This window comes from Phyllostomus discolor, chromosome 10 (assembly GCF_004126475.2).
Source record: "Phyllostomus discolor isolate MPI-MPIP mPhyDis1 chromosome 10, mPhyDis1.pri.v3, whole genome shotgun sequence".
Classification (NCBI taxonomy): Eukaryota; Metazoa; Chordata; class Mammalia; order Chiroptera; family Phyllostomidae; genus Phyllostomus; species Phyllostomus discolor.
This window is the reverse complement of record NC_040912.2, coordinates 84496350-84512230: the sequence shown is the minus strand read 5'-3', so window position 1 is coordinate 84512230 and position 15881 is coordinate 84496350. Positions and strand designations below refer to the sequence as shown.

Sequence of the window (15881 nt, the reverse complement as noted above, 5' to 3'; positions counted from 1 at the left end):
CCAACATCATTAAACATTAAAGAAAAGCAAATTTAAACAAGACACAACTACATACCCAGTAGAATATTCAACATTTCCAAGTATTAGCAAGAATGCAGAGCAACTAGAACTCATACATTACTGGTAAGGATCTTAAGTGGTACAACCACTTTGGCAGTTTCGTTAAAAGTTAAAATTAGTATATAAGCCATTGTAATCCTACCTCTGTACCCAAGAGAAATGAAAACATAAATTAACAACAAATACTTGGACAGAAATGTTTGTAGTATCTTAATCATAATCACCAAAAACCAAGAACAACCCAAGTATCTATCAGGTGTATGGATGCACACAACCCATGTGTGTATCTCAGAATCATTATGCTGAGCAAAAGAAATTAAATGATTTTGTTCACATGAAATTTTAGAAAAGGAAGTCATTATCGATAGTTGCCTCTGAGGGTGTTGTCATTAATTGGAAATATTTAAGAAGAAACTCTTGGGAGTGGTGGATATTTGTCTTGATTAAGGCTGTTCATCACACAAGTGTGTATACTGAAGACTCAAACTACATAAAAATTGGGGACATTTTGTGTTGTATACAAATTACACGTCAATAAATTTGATTTTTTTTTTAAGTGTGAGAAACTGAAAGATTTAAGTAAAAATAGAATTTGGACCACTATGGAGTACAACTGAAAAATGTGTAAACTCAAGGGATTTTTAAAGTGATAAATGAGTATTGACTGCACAGGAGTAGCAGAATGTCATTCCCTTCCATCTTGCTCCCTTTCCACATTGTGATTATGAGGGGGATGGAGGGCATCAAAGTAAAGAAGGTAAACTATGGTTTCAAACTGTTTGGATAAAACAACATTTTGTCACCACTGTCACACATACCAATCCACAGTCAGCTGCTGTGTTCTCTGTGGGTGCCTGAGGAGAGATTAAGCTTGCTGTGTGAAGTCTGTTGACCTTTTTTCAAATTGTGTAGCGTTAGGTGACAGGACTGAAATGCTGATGTCTACATAGGCCAGTTCTCTGGTTTTAGAAAGTTGAAAATACAAGAGAATAACAGCAAACTTAAGTGAGAGGTAGTTGGGATTTTATAGACTAGACTGATAAATCAGGCAAATGGCGTAACTATAATATTTAAATTTCAGCAAGGCATTTAAAAGATATCTCATGATATTTTTATAATTTTTTATGTATTGACTTTAAAGAGGTGGGGGAGAAAGAGAGAGAAACACTGATTCGTTGTTCCACTTACTTACACAGCCATTGATTGCTCTCCTGACTACAGATCAGACCCACAGCCTTGGTGTATTGGGACAATGCTCTCAGCAAATGAACTGACTACGCAGCCAGGGGCCTCTAGTGATATTTTTGAGGACAAGATTGAGAGATATAAGATGCATTGAGAATGTACTAAGTTCATAACTGTATAATGTTCATACCTGAAAACTATCAAGCTAGAAGGAGATTTGTCTCCTTATTCATCTATTGAATATGACTAGCATACTTAAAAATAACTCATCATTTGCACACTGATCTTTTAATACTTATTTTTCTGTAAAAACTAAATTTTAATAAGCTGAAGTTATAGGCCATATCTACCAAATATGAAATATTCAAGTCCAAAGAAACAGAACTATACAAATATTGGATGAAGGAAATGCTTTGTGAGAACAGTGCAGTTACAACCCTTCTTAGGATTGTAACTGAATATGATTTTAATAGGAGTTAATGGCTTGATTACGGCTACCATAAAAATCACAATGGCTGATTTAATAATTTTTTTTTACCCACCATAAGGAACATAAAGATGAGCCTGTCTTTTGTGTTTTAGATTCCACATACTATGTAAAATCATACAGTATCTGCCTTTCACTATGAAATTAAAGAAACCACATCCATCCAGACAGATAGGAGGAGCATAGGCGCAGAATGGGCTGGTCTCACACCCATGTGTAGTGTATAAAAATCTGAGGGATATCGGAGGGACATCTCAGGAACGAGGAGTCCCAGACCCACACCAGGTCCCCCCAACCCAGGGTTCCAGTGCCAGGAAGATAAGTCCCCACAACTTCTGGCTTCAAAAAATCAGTAGGGATTGAGTCAGTGGAGGAAACTCCTGGAGTTCCAAGCAGTTGTCTCCTAAAGACCCCACACATGGCCTTACTCAGACTCCCTCTGAGCTCCAGGATAGCAGTTTGAAAGGTACCGGTGGCATAGAAGGAAAATTGAAGTGTCTGGCATCAAGGTGAGTAGAGGCCTTTGTCCCTTTTCTGAACCTTCCCCCCACAGAGACAGCAGGCTGGTGCCACATCTGAGACTCCATCAACCTGGCTAACACTGCCCCACCCTGAAGATCCCCAGATTCTGCCCCATTCAACTCATAGGCCTACCTAAGCTGTATTTACCACATGATTGGCTGGTCTTGACTAATGCTTCACAACTTCCTAAATCCTCTGGAGCAATCAACAGCCAGACTCAGTGCACCCTCAGTCTCCCCCACTGCCTCCCTCCACACCCCCAGCTCAACTAGCAGGTATCTCAAATTGCTTTACAGTTCAGGTAGGGTGCCCCCAGGCAAAACACAGGTTGGGGCTGATCTTGGCCTGCACCAGCCAGGAAACCCCAGAGCCTGCACACCCACTGGACAGCTACAGACCATGCTGGAGCACCACCACACTGCCCCCCCCCCCTCCCGCACACAGAGAATGGAGGTCGGTGGTCACAGCCAGTCCTTGTAGCTGAGTGGCCTGGGTAAATCCCTCCCTTTGACCTGCCAACAGCAACCAAGGTTCATTTACAAGAGGAAGGTGTACTCAGCCCACATGAAGAGCACACCACAAATACCCAGCTTGGGTGATAGGAGAGGCAGTGCCACTGGACCCTATGGGACACCTACTACATTAAGCCACACTACCAAGACACGGAGTCAAAGCAGCTCTATGTAATACATAGAAACAAACACAGGGAGGCTGCCAAAATGAGGAGACAAAGAAACATGGCCCAAGTGAAAGAATGGACCCGAACTCCAGAAAAAGAGCTGAAGGGAATAGAGATAAGCATCTGTCAGATGCAGATTTCAAAACACTGGTTGTAAGGATGCTCAAGGAACTTGGTGAGGACTTCAGCCGCATAAAAAAAAGACCCGGTCAAAAATGAAGGATACACTAATAGAAATAAAGAACAATTTACAGGGAAACAAAAGTAGAATGGATGAAGCCAAAAATCAAATCAATGACTTGGAACGTAAGGGAAAAAAAAAAAACAGTACAACAAAAAGGATCCAAAAAAAAATGAGGATACTATAAGCAGCCTGTGGGATAACTTCTAGTGGTCCAATATTCACATCATAGGGTTGCCAGAGGGAGAAGAGAAAAAGCAAGAAATTGGGTATCTATTTGCAAAAATAATGAAAGAAAACTTTCCTAATTTGGTGAAGGAAATAAACATGCAAGTCTAGGAAACACAGAGTCTTAAACAAGATGGATGCAAAGAGGCAAGACACATCATAATTTAAAATGCCAAAGATTAGCCCTGGCTGATGTGACTCAGTGGGCTGAGTGCTGGCCTATGAACCGAAAGATTGCCGGTTCAATTCCCAGTCCGGGCACATGCTTGGGTTGTGGGCCAGGTCCCCAATTGGGGGCATGCAAGAGGCAACTGGTCTATGTTTCTCTCCCTGTCTCTCTTCCTCTCTTCCTCTCTGTCTAGAAATGAATACATAAAATCTATTTTTAAATGCCAAAGTTTAAAGATAAAGAGAGAACCTTAAAAGCAGTAAGAGCAAAGCAGGTAATTACCTACAGGGAAGTTCCCATAAGGCTATCAGCTGATTTCTCAAAAGAAACTGCAGACTAGAAGGAATGGGTAAGAAATATTCCAAAGTCATGAAAAGCAGGGGTCTACAGCCAAGATTGTTCTGCCCAGCAAAGCTATCACTTAGATTCGAAGGGCAGATAAAAAGCTTTCCAGATAAGAAAAAACTAAAGGAGTTCGCCATCACCGAACCATTATTATATGAAATGTTAAAGGGACTTAAGAAAAAGAAGATTGAAACTACGCACAGTAAAATGGCAATAAATACAGATCTATCAGCAGTTGAATATAAAAAAAAAAAAACAAACTAAGCAAACAAGAACCAAGATGGAATCATAGACACAGAGAGTGTTTTGTTGGTTGCCAGATGGAAGGGGAATGTAGGGGAGTGGGTGAAGAGGTGAGGGGATTAAGAAATACAGTAGGTCATTACGGAATAGCCAAGGGGATGTAAAGTACATTATTGGGAATGGAGCAGCCAAAGAATGCACGTATACTCAAGACCCACCAACATGGACAATGGTGGGGGGATTGCCTGAAGGAGTGGGGGATGCTGGGTTAAGGGGGAAAGGGGGGGAAAATTGGGACAACCTGTAATAGCATAGTCAATAAAATATAATTAAAAAAATACTCCATGGCATGTGTGTCTGTCTGTCTGCATGTATATCTGTCACATTTTCTTTATCCATTCATCGACACTTAAGCTATTTCCATGTCTTGGCTACTGTGGTTAATGCTGCTGTGAGCATGAGGTTACAGGTATCTCTTTGAGATCCTAACTTAAATTCTTTTGGATATATACCCAGAAATGGGATTGCTGGATCATATGGTAATTCTCTTAATTTTTTTGAGGAACCATCATACTTGTTTTCAGACTACACCTATTTATGTTTCCACCAATAGTGCATGAGGATTCTCTTCTCTACATTCTCACCAACACTTGTTTTGTCTTTTAATGATAGCCTTCTTAACAGATATGAGGCGATATCTCATTGTGGTTGAGTTGCATTTACCTGATGAGTAAGTGATGTTGAATGTTTTTTTTTTTTTTTTTCATGTACCTGTTAGCCATCTGTATGCCTTCTTTGGAAAAATATCTGTGTTGGTTTTTTTTTTTTCATTGGATTGTTCCAGTTTTTGCTATTGAGTTGTACAAGTTCTTTATATTTTTTGGATGTCCCCCTATCAGATACGTGATTTGCAAGTATTGCCTCCTAATCAGTGGGTTGCTTTGTCATTTTGGTGGTGGTTTCCTTTGCATTGAAGAAACTTTTTAGTTATATATAGTCCTACTTGTTTATTTTGCTTTTGGTTATCAAATCCAGAAAACTCATCACCAAGGCCAATGTCAAGGACCTTACTACCTATGTCGTCTTCTGGGAGTTTCAGAGTTTTCAAGTCTTACGTTCAAGGGGAAGAATAACACGAAGATGTCACTGTAGTGCTTGTTGATCAGATCAAATCTAGAGTACTGTATTTAACTTGGGGCATTACATTATTCTCTGAAAAGAATGTTGAAAAGCTGAGTCTTGGATAAGAGCTTCAAAGAAGCAGCATAGAGAACAAATTTTACTAGATGATTTTTCAGCTTTTAGATTAAATGATTCTGTAGGTAAACACTTTTTCTTCAAGGAAGGAAACTCCTAAGAGAAATCAATCAAGAGAATGAGAGTCGGCCCTGGCTGGCGTAGCACAATGGATTGAGTGTGGGCTGTGAACCAAAGTGTTGCAGGTTTGATTCCCAGTCAGGGTACATGCCTGGGTTGCAGGCCATGACCTCCAGCAACTGCACATTGATGTTTCTCTCTTTCTCCCTCCCTTCCCTCTCTAAAAATAAATAAATAAAATCTTTTTTTAAAAAAGTAGGAATATGGAAGAAAATTTTAAAAAGAGAGGGAATGAGAGTCATTTAGTTTTTGACTAAATGTTTTTTCTTTCTTACCACTTTTGTAAACCTATAAGACTCTTGTTAATATCTTTGAAAGGTAAGAAAGAGGTAATTTAATTGTCTGAAATAATGGATAGACTTCTGTATCATCTGTAGCAAGTAAAGTTCATTTATTATTTTTTCGTTCCCTCCCATCAACCAGTTATGTGTTTGTTTCTTTTTTGGCATCTTTGTTGTAACTGGTAGGTGCTTAGGAATATATGTTCTGGTGTCGGTTTCTTTAGTATTATCATTACTCTGGAATATTATATTATGTGGGGATTGAGGTACGATACTCATCCCATCCCATTTTTTTCAACTGGGGAATTTGAATCCCTTTTCTTTCCAACCTTCCATTATATAGATCTGAATTTCTGTTCCTTTGCTGCTTTTGTTGTAGAGATATTACAGAAAGATTTATTAAACGGGATAAAAGTTAGGAAAACAGATTGTAAATAATAAAGGATTACCATGGATAAGGTAATGTTATTTCAAGTTGCAGGTACATGCAACTTTGACTTATAATAGATTTATGCTAAACAGTTTCTATTAGGGTTATGTCAATAGCTCAGCAATCATATTTATATCTTATAAGTTATCTAATACTTTCTTGGTCAGAAGTATTCTCTCCTTGGCCCTCTAGTTATATTTCTATCTACCTTATTCTTGCTGTATTTCTTTGTGTCAGACTTGTTGGAAAGACTGCCACCATTCACCAAAAATACCTTTATCTTCCCTTGTGACGTCATCAGGCTGCCACGTTTTTGCTTGAACCACTGATTTGTTGTTTTTAATTTCAAAGGAGGCAGAACCTCTTCAAACACTAACACATTTTCTGTGAACTAAATACCAGCTCTCCAACTGAGGCATGGAGCTCCACCACCCACACTCTCATCAGTTATCGCCCTTCTAATGGAGACAGGGTCTCCCCATCTAGAAAAAGCCTTAGATTGAGACCAGTTTTTCTCCATTTTTTTTATTTCTGTGTCTGCAGAACTTTGGGGTTCTAAGTAAACTTGTGTCGTAAAATGACACGGGCCCTAGAATGTCATGACAACAAGATAATTTTAGATTGTGGTCAAAGCTGTGAAGGAAATAGTGTGAAGTAAGAGTGATTGGAGGAGAAGGGGTTACTTTGTGTGGACAGTAATTTGAAATGAAAATTTTGTCTGCAAAAAGATTTCAAAATCTTGATCTGTGGGAGGATGTGGCAGTTTAAATGAAGTTGAGAAAGCATAAATTATAAGCTTAATGATTTGCAAGCTTCTATTTTTAACAGTGATTTTTATAGTCTCATTTTAAGGCAAATCTTATTTCCTAATGGTCACTGTCAAATTTCAGAAGCCTCATTTATCTGTCTTCTCCAGCATTAAATGAAGAAAAATAACTTGGACTAAGACATTATATGCATTCAGTATAGTTGATTCAAGTGATGTGTTTTAAATACTTACCTTATGCCAGGCACTGTATTTGGCACTAGGGATAAACAGAAATAAACTAGACACAGCTTTTTTCCCTGAATAAACTCAACTAAAGGAGGTTTTAGGGGTAACATAAGTGATTTACCTTATCATTGACTTTAAAGTAGGTTCAGTGTGGCTGCTATAGAGGGTGTTGGCTACTCACTAGTTTTAAGGTATTTTAAGAATATATAAATGCTGCCTTTAAGAATGATTTTTTATCAATCAAACTTTCATATTCTAGTAGGGTTTTACATTCTCAATAGAAAGTGAACATAGGTGAAAAAATACATGAATCAAACTGGTACAATAATTTCTATATAACTGAACAGTGAAAGATCACTTGCAGTTGAGTTAGTTACAGGAAAGCTTCACTCAGGAGTTAGAATGTATGTTCAACCTTAAAAGATAGGTATGAATAGGCGGAGAAGAGAATGAAAGCTGATCTGGGGGATGGGCATAGGGAGCGATATTTAAGGTATATTTAAAGGACGTTGATCAACAAGCTTGACTGGAGTGAAAGGTTTGTATTGGTAAATAGTAAAAGATAAAGCAAAGTGTTTTAGTAGAAAACAAGATTTTGGATGTACCATACTAATAATATATATGTTCCTCTAATCCTGAATTCATTTACAGTCTATTTTAATATTTCTTAATGTAAAAGGGTTATCACATTGTACAGTTTGCAATTGTATCATGACTCTAAATACATCTTTATTGATACCCCTAAATATGTTCTATAAGTTTTGAGGCCAGAATATTTAGCCCTGCTCAGGTTAAAATGATGTTTTGTTTTTCAGTTACTTACACGCCAAGTCAATCATCCACAGAGACCTCAAGAGTAATAGTATCCTTCCTGAAATTTGTCTGCGAAGTTTGAAAACATCCTGACTTTTTCTTCTGCATTTTGTCTTCACATTATGTAAAAAGTTTCATTCTAAGTTCAATGTACTATAAAGAAAATTAATAAATGGGTTTGTGTGAGAGTGTAGTAGAACAAGGTACTACAACCTGCTTTTGGTTTCTGAACGATTGAGCATTACAACAAAAATTATCAGGTCTTTATGGTACTAAGGCTGTTTTTGATTGCTTGCTTACATTCTGTCAGCGCTGTAAAACAGGTGGTTTTGTAACTATCTACTAGTGTCTTTTAGCACTCTGACCTTGCTCACCAGTAGTTAAGATGAACCTGAAGGCTCTAAGTTAAGAATAACATGAGGTGAGAAAAACATAATTTTTCCTCTTTCATAAACTTAGATTAAGATCCTGTCTGCCAGCTGCCTTCATTCCAGCGATGAGCCTTTACCACTTCCTCACAGTGCCAAAAGAATATTTGGGTCTATGTTACTAAAATCTTCTGGGGGAAGTTCCAGGGTCTCCCAAAAACTTAGGAAAGCATCTCACCTTTTTCTACTACATTTCAAGCCCCCAAGACCCTAAAAGCAGGTTATACAGGCCAAATAGACCTAATTAATATAAAGTACTATACTTTTTAAAAAGAATATCATATTACAGAATTATAGAAATTAGATCTCCTACCTAATTTTTCGTAACGCTTGCTCTGATAGGAAAATGAGATCTATTGTTTTCCTTTACTTACTACACCACAGATATTTTTCTTCATGAAGACCTCACAGTAAAAATAGGTGACTTTGGTCTAGCCACAGTGAAATCTCGATGGAGTGGGTCCCATCAGTTTGAGCAGTTGTCTGGATCCATTTTGTGGATGGTAAGAATTGAGGCTTTTTTCATTAATTTATTTTTTGGACCCTGAGATGCTGCTGAGTACTAGAAAGTCATTGAAGGTGTCGGCGATAGTATTTTCATAGTTCCTAGTATTCACAGAAGTCAAGTTGGTCTTATTTTTTTATGTAAATAGAGCTTAACTTTTTCTTTATCTTTATAAACAATATTATGAAACTAGTTTCAGTGTCTTTCAAACAAAAAAATATATTTTTTAAACACTTTAAATTTTATTCAAAATTATCTCTGGAATATTTTGTGTTCGAAATGTTCCTTGTACCCTATTTCAAAAAAGAAAAAATGTATGCAATTTAAGCAAATGTGACCTGTAGCCATCATTAAGGTTTTGTGAAGAGAACTGCTCCTTTTAAGGGAGAGGCTGCTTCACAGTCTTATTTAAGCCTAAATTGGAAAGTTACTTCCTTTAGACTAGAAAGAACCATATAATTATGGGGCAGCTGGGAGAGGAGGGACAAAAAATGAGAGGTAGGTTTTTAACACTGTCAGCTTTGTGCCTCCCTGCATAGCTCTTTGTTTCTCTCCCTGTTCCTACTTCTACTTTGTAGAAAAGAAGAAAGAGAACATATGAAAGAAGGGATCCAGAACTTCTGTGCAGTCAGCCTGCAGTAGGCTATGAACAGGGCAGTCTAGGAATCATTCTCTAAGCCCGTTGTTCTCTAAAGGTCCCTCAGACCCTTTTAGAAGTCTCCCAGGTCATCCCTGTGTGAGACCAGATTGTTCTTCATATTCTTCAACCAGAACAACACATCACAACAGATTGAATGCAGAAGCAAATGTATGACTCGAGCTGACTGCTGTTAAACCAGACAAAGAGAATTGTAGTTTTACTCTTCTCACTGAAGTGTTTTTGTTTTTGAAAATATAGTTACTGTTTATTAAAAATGTGTGATTTATGTTAGCATCTATAGGCTGCTATTATTTAAATGAATTAATAAATTATTAATATGTTAATAATTTCTCAGTTTTAGTATGATAACTACCCACAAATATAATGTACATAAACTCTTTGAGGGTCAGGGTCCTCAGTAATTTTTAAGGCTGAAAGAGTACTGAGACCAAAAAGGGTGAGAACTACTCCTAAATACAGGGTATCCCAAAACATTAGTGCAATTTTTTAATAACAGAATCTGCACTTTGGGACACTCTGCTGGAAGCAGAAAAGCTGTAAGGGGCTTTCAAAGCCACACTGGTCTAAATTCTTTGCACTCTCTGTAGCAGTCCCTAGGACGGGAATTGAAAAGTAGGAATCTGAATTAGTCAGGATAAGCCTAGGGTTAAATTGAGCTCTGATTTCTTGTAATAACTAAAGTTAGGGCAAGTTGCAGAATGGGGGTGGGGGGGTTGGGCTTAGAGTTAGGAGGTGTGTGCTGTAATGCTTTGTGTGACTCTTACCCTGTACCTTTCTTAACCTCCTCCAAGTCTTCATCCTTATTGTTGGGTTGTACTAGTGGATTTCTAATGCCGTTTCTATTTGTAAGATTCAGTAGTTACAGCTAGCAAGAATTTTCCTTTAGTGTATGTCTAACTTTTAATAAATAATTATGAACAAGAAGCTAATTATAGTTGTAATGCAGATCTCAAGCACCTTTAAGGCCCATGCCTTATTTAAAAAAATGACAGTGTATCCTAAGAAGACAGGGGAGACAACAGATTTTAAGTACTGAAATTGCAAAACCATTAAAATTACAAAGAAATGATACACGTTTTAACGGTGTGTTTATTTTAACCAGTGTGGGAGAGAGAGACGCAGTCAAGTCTTCAGGTTTGTCCTTTTTCAAAAGCCTTAGTGGATGAAGTTTTATATTTTCTTCTAGTATCTTTTAGGTTGATACCTGGATAGATGAGTTCATCTTTTATTCCACCAAACTAAATTTTAAGATAAGAGATTAGCCAAAACTACACTTAATTGTTGAATAAATCCTTTTGGTTTGATACTGCCTTCAGAAACAACTATAGATCATTCATTGACTAGGAAAGAAGAATTTGGCCAAACTAAGGTTATGTAAGTCCCTGAATTATTTACAATAATCTTTTCAACCTTGTTTTATTTATATTTTAGAGGAGAAAGAAACCTTGGTAATAAAAGTTTACAAATTAAATCCCTAAATTTACTGAGGATTAATAATGCATTCTTGTAAATAGATGACATGCTGCTTTTCATCAAACCAGTTACCAAACAACAGCGAGGTAAAGCTGAAATTTAAAGACAGTTTTTCAGTTGATTAATTACTCTGTCCCTCACAAAAATTGTATTCTGGCTTTGAAAATTATGTCTGTATCACAACCAGCCTCTCAGTATTCTGGCTTGTTCATTGCATCACAGTTGTATGTGGTTAATTTTGTAAAACAGTATCAGTAAAATATAAGGCATAAGCAAGCAGATGCAGCCTTCTCCTCCAGCCCTGTTGTTCCCCTCTCATCAGGACCTCCCACACATCTTCCATCAGTTGTTCTCAACCTTGGTTGGGCATTCAAATCATCTGGGGACCCTTAAGAACTAACAGTGCATCCCCAGCTTCTGATGTTATACTATTGGGCTGAAATGTAGTTTGGACCTTGGGAGGTTCAAGGTTGCACAGGCGGTCAGTGTGCAGGTGAAGCAGAGGGCTGTTATTGCCTGCCTTGCGAGAGTCTCACCTGCCTTCCTCTGACCAATAACCAGAGGCCTCTTGTTATAAGTCTTTCAGCCATTTTTTCAATTAGTCCCGGTTTGGGTATCAAAGTAATGTTTTTACAGAGTTTTTATGGAAGGGAAAGAGAGAGGGAGAGAAACATCAGCGTGTGGTTGTGTCTTATGTGTCCCCTACTGGGGACCTGATCCATAACCCAGGCACGTGCCCTGACTGGGAATCAGTCCAGCAACCCTTTGGTTCACAGGCCTGCACTCTATCCACTAAGCTACACTAGCCAGGGCCACAGAGTTTTTTATTAATACTCTGCAGTTTCTCTTAATTCCTCCCAAATGAAATAGTACAGAAGATTCAACGTGAAAGAACTCTTTAAAGCTAATATTTAAGCAACCATTTACTGTATTTCATGTAAGTAGCCAATAAGAAATCTACCTATAGACTACAGTAACTGAAATGCATAAAAATGTAAATATTATTTGGTCTGTATCTTTGCCCAAGAAGCAGCATCCGAAAAATTCTTTATCCCATCTTCTGTATAATCTATCTGCTGTCCATTCCTTTGTTAATAAAACATCCTGGTGTGTTTATAACTTTTGGAGAAGGAAAGGGTTTTAGAGTTGAGTGTGTCAGTCTTGAAATTTTACCATTATTGTCTAAGGTCCCCTGAGATGAGGAGAATCATTTGTACCAGTGGGAAAACTTAAATCCTAAGGCAGTTACCACAGTGGTTGTACTACTCCCAAACATCTTACAAACACAGGTGTAGTATTCCTTTGGTAAATCAGGAATGGGAAGTGGGGACTGATTCTTGATAGGTAAGTCAAGGGACAAATTCAAATGGCAGTGATGATATTTTGTGTAAAAACAGGAAGGCTGCTAAAATGATAAAAATCTTAGTAACGCAGGTAGCATCTCAGCTTAATACTGCCTCTTCTAGATTTTACAGAGCATTTTTTTACTCTTTTTTAATCAGGTGTATTTCTTTGACCAATAATAAGAGAATTAATTACATATTAGATGGGCTACTTAATGATAAAAGCATTTTTCTGGGAATTGCAGTACTTTGGTTTTCAGTCTTTATTCAGTTGAAGTAAAGATTAAACAACAATATTTTTCTTTTTTATGTTCTAACAGGCTCCAGAAGTAATCAGAATGCAAGATAAAAACCCATATAGCTTTCAGTCAGATGTATATGCATTTGGGATTGTTCTGTATGAATTGATGACTGGACAGTTACCTTATTCAAACATCAACAACAGGGACCAGGTAAATGTTTACCGTCTCTTGGGGTTTATTATACTACTTATGTAAAGTTCAGGTTCATTGTAGAAATGAACTGGTTAAGTCCTGGATAAGTATTAAGCATAGATCTCTTGGTCTCTGTTACCAGTTTAGGTATCTTCTGTATACTTTCAGTAGTAATAACAGCATATGAAGCCTTCCCTTGAAATGTCACTCTTAATTAAGTGTGGCAGCGGAGTGAGAGTCCTGACCTTCTGGCTGGGGACCAGAGGTACGACAATAACTGTACTTCGTGTTTCTCGACCACAGCGCAGTGAGAAGTATGAGCTCTGCTGCTGCCTGAGCGGGGACTCAGCCATGAACTTCATTCCAATTTATTTTTAAAATTATTAAGGTTTCTTCAGGTTTTTTTAATTTTTAAAGCCAGGTAAATGGAAGAACTGTGACATCATGCTTTCATTTTTCTATACGGAGAATTCTAGTAGGAGGATTTTTTTTACTTCGCTCTTCCTAAGTACCTGTTCTCTTGTCTCTGACTTTCCCAAGTGTACTGATGTAGCCTCACGCAACTCTTTGCCTTTTCTGTGCATAGTAAATTCACCTAGGCTTTTAACACTGCCCAGGAAAAAGGAATTGTCTTTACTTAAGTTACTTTGTATACCTCAACATTTTAAAAATAATTGTGTGGGGGGGGACAGAACAGTTGCAGCAGTTGGTATATTAAAAACAATAGTTGACCCATAAACTGTGATTAAAATTAAATAATATTTATACTTTATACTGTAGCAGAACCACCTGGGTAATTTGCTAAAAAAAGTGGAGATGCTGGAGCAGTTTCTGACTCAGTGGAATGGGGTCCAAGCACCTGCGCTTTTTAGTTTCCCGGGTGATTCTGATACATACCAAGTCGAGGGTCACCAATCTGAAGAATTTTTCTTTTAAGTGCAAGCATTTTATGTGTGTAATCATATCCTCCCAACCTAATGAAATAATAGTTCTATGTATACATGTGTTATTTCATCTAAGTAGTTTGTGTTTTAGTCAAGAGCTCAACTCTTAGTCTTTATGGTGATTGCTCTGCATAGCTTTCTCATTAAGAACCTCCACTGTCACCCTAACTGGTGTAATTCAGTGGATTGAGCGCCAACCTACGAACCAAAGGGCTGTTGGTTTGATTCCCAGACAGGGCACATGCCTGGGTTGTGGGCCAGGTCCCCGCTAGGGGCCGCATGAGAGGTGGCCACACACTGGTGTTAAAAAAAAAAAAAAAGAACAACTGCTGTCATGTGATAGCAGAGAAGTAATCTAAGTTATCGTGCAGCTGGTAATGTGTTCATTGAATCACCATGTGGCTCTTAAATAGTGGTCTTAATTCTGTATTTTGAAAAACTTTTTAAATGACTATATTTCTACCCAAGTCAACACAAAACTAACTTTTTTAGTTGCTATTTGGTCTTTCTATTTCATACCTTTAGAATATTGAAACTTAGCTTTGAGCATTTAAAAAAAAAATCTATGACGCGGCTTCTGATGATCTAATATTTTAAGCCTGTATAAAACTTAAATTCAGGGCAGACCAAAATGCTAGCTAAAGAACATCAGTGAAACATCACCTACTCTACTGGGTCGCTGGGAGGACTGATCTGCTGATGGCAGTCCGAGGAGCAAGCCCGCCGTCTCCAGTGTGCAGGCCCCGTGTGTGCTCTGCCTTCTGCAGTCCCATTTCCTCGGCCACACAGCATAATTCCCTGTGCCATGTTCCCTTCTACATATACTATTTTTCTATAGGGATTACGAGGGAATTTTAGTTTAGCTTTAGTTGACATTCGTGGAGGCTACAAATAATAAAAATTTATGAACTTAGATGAAATCCATTTGCCAATACATATTGCTTATTTTAATAAAATAATAAGTTTATAATATAGAAATAAGTGTCATTATCTGCAAAATATGGATAAAAGTATCCCAGGACTCTACACTCATCTACCTCTTGGCATTTTAGATACTTTGTCCTTCTTGGGAATATAGTAAAGGATGTGGCAAGGACTTACTCTCCATGAGAGAAGTGAGGGAGGGACCAGCAGAGGGGAAGGAGGTAAATAAGTGAATGGTCAACTTTACTAGTTGATTCTCACTGATAGTAGAGAGGCTTGCGGAATTTGCCAGTCTAAAACCAAGTTTAGTATTTAATAAAGAAAACTGAGATAAAAGAATGATAGACTCTTGCCATTACCATTCTGCTTCATTGTCTCTACTCTGCCCTCTTCAGATGGCACTTTCCATGAAACTTCCTCTTTTGAATTGATAACTCTAGTCATCCTCAATGAATTGTAATCCCAGGTGTTGCTTCATTCGTCTCCTTGATTTGAGTTTTCTTTCTTCCTCTTGTACTTTGGTCTCCATGACTCTCATATTGGACTTCTGCTTGAAAATCCACGACTGTTCTTTTTCATGGGAGATGGAAAGCTGCTCCTTTTGATATACAATAGGAACCATTCCCCTGTGCTCTCACCCCTGTAGTCAGAGGTGGAGGTGGCAGTTTTAATGACAGTAAATTCAAGGCAGGACTCTGGTAGAGCAGCGTGGTGTAAGGGCAGACTTTGGATTCACAGCCTGCATAACCTGGTCGCATTAACTGTCTAGGTATGTATTTTGTTCAATTATAAAAATAAGAAACTGGGCTAAAGAATTTCTTGCAGTAATAAAAATCAAATTCTTTCCTAAAACAGGTCTCTTGAGGGATGACCAGCCCTGTATTACTTTGCAGAGTAGCATGCCTTCTTACTTTAGTTACCCTGTTGCTGAAAATCTGAGAAATAAATTGCTTTGTCATTTTTTTCCTCTTTAAGATTCCAGTTTTTCTCTAATTACTGTATTCTTTGCTCTTACAGTACAGCTTTTCTACTAAATTGAGATTAATAAGGTGCTCGTTTAAGTTAGGTATATTAACTGTCTACCTTCATGGCTCTCTTTTCTTGGAGTAGAAATGCTGTGTCATCTTAATATAACGTTCATCTGTTATTTCAAGTGTATTCCAGTTATTATTGTT

The 15881-nt window shown here is 37.8% G+C and overlaps 1 protein-coding gene across 4 annotated transcripts in view; it reads left to right on the top strand.

The window, feature by feature from the left end:
* The window catches only part of BRAF (B-Raf proto-oncogene, serine/threonine kinase), a 129119-nt gene that overhangs the window by 89091 nt on the left and 24147 nt on the right, over positions 1-15881 (top strand). For all 4 annotated transcript variants that reach the window (XM_028525133.2, XM_036010962.1, XM_036010961.1 and 1 more), the window contains 3 exons: positions 7997-8043; positions 8807-8925; positions 12725-12856. In XM_028525133.2, coding sequence (XP_028380934.1) covers positions 7997-8043; positions 8807-8925; positions 12725-12856 — 298 coding nt within the window. The remainder of the gene's footprint in view (positions 1-7996; positions 8044-8806; positions 8926-12724; positions 12857-15881) is intronic.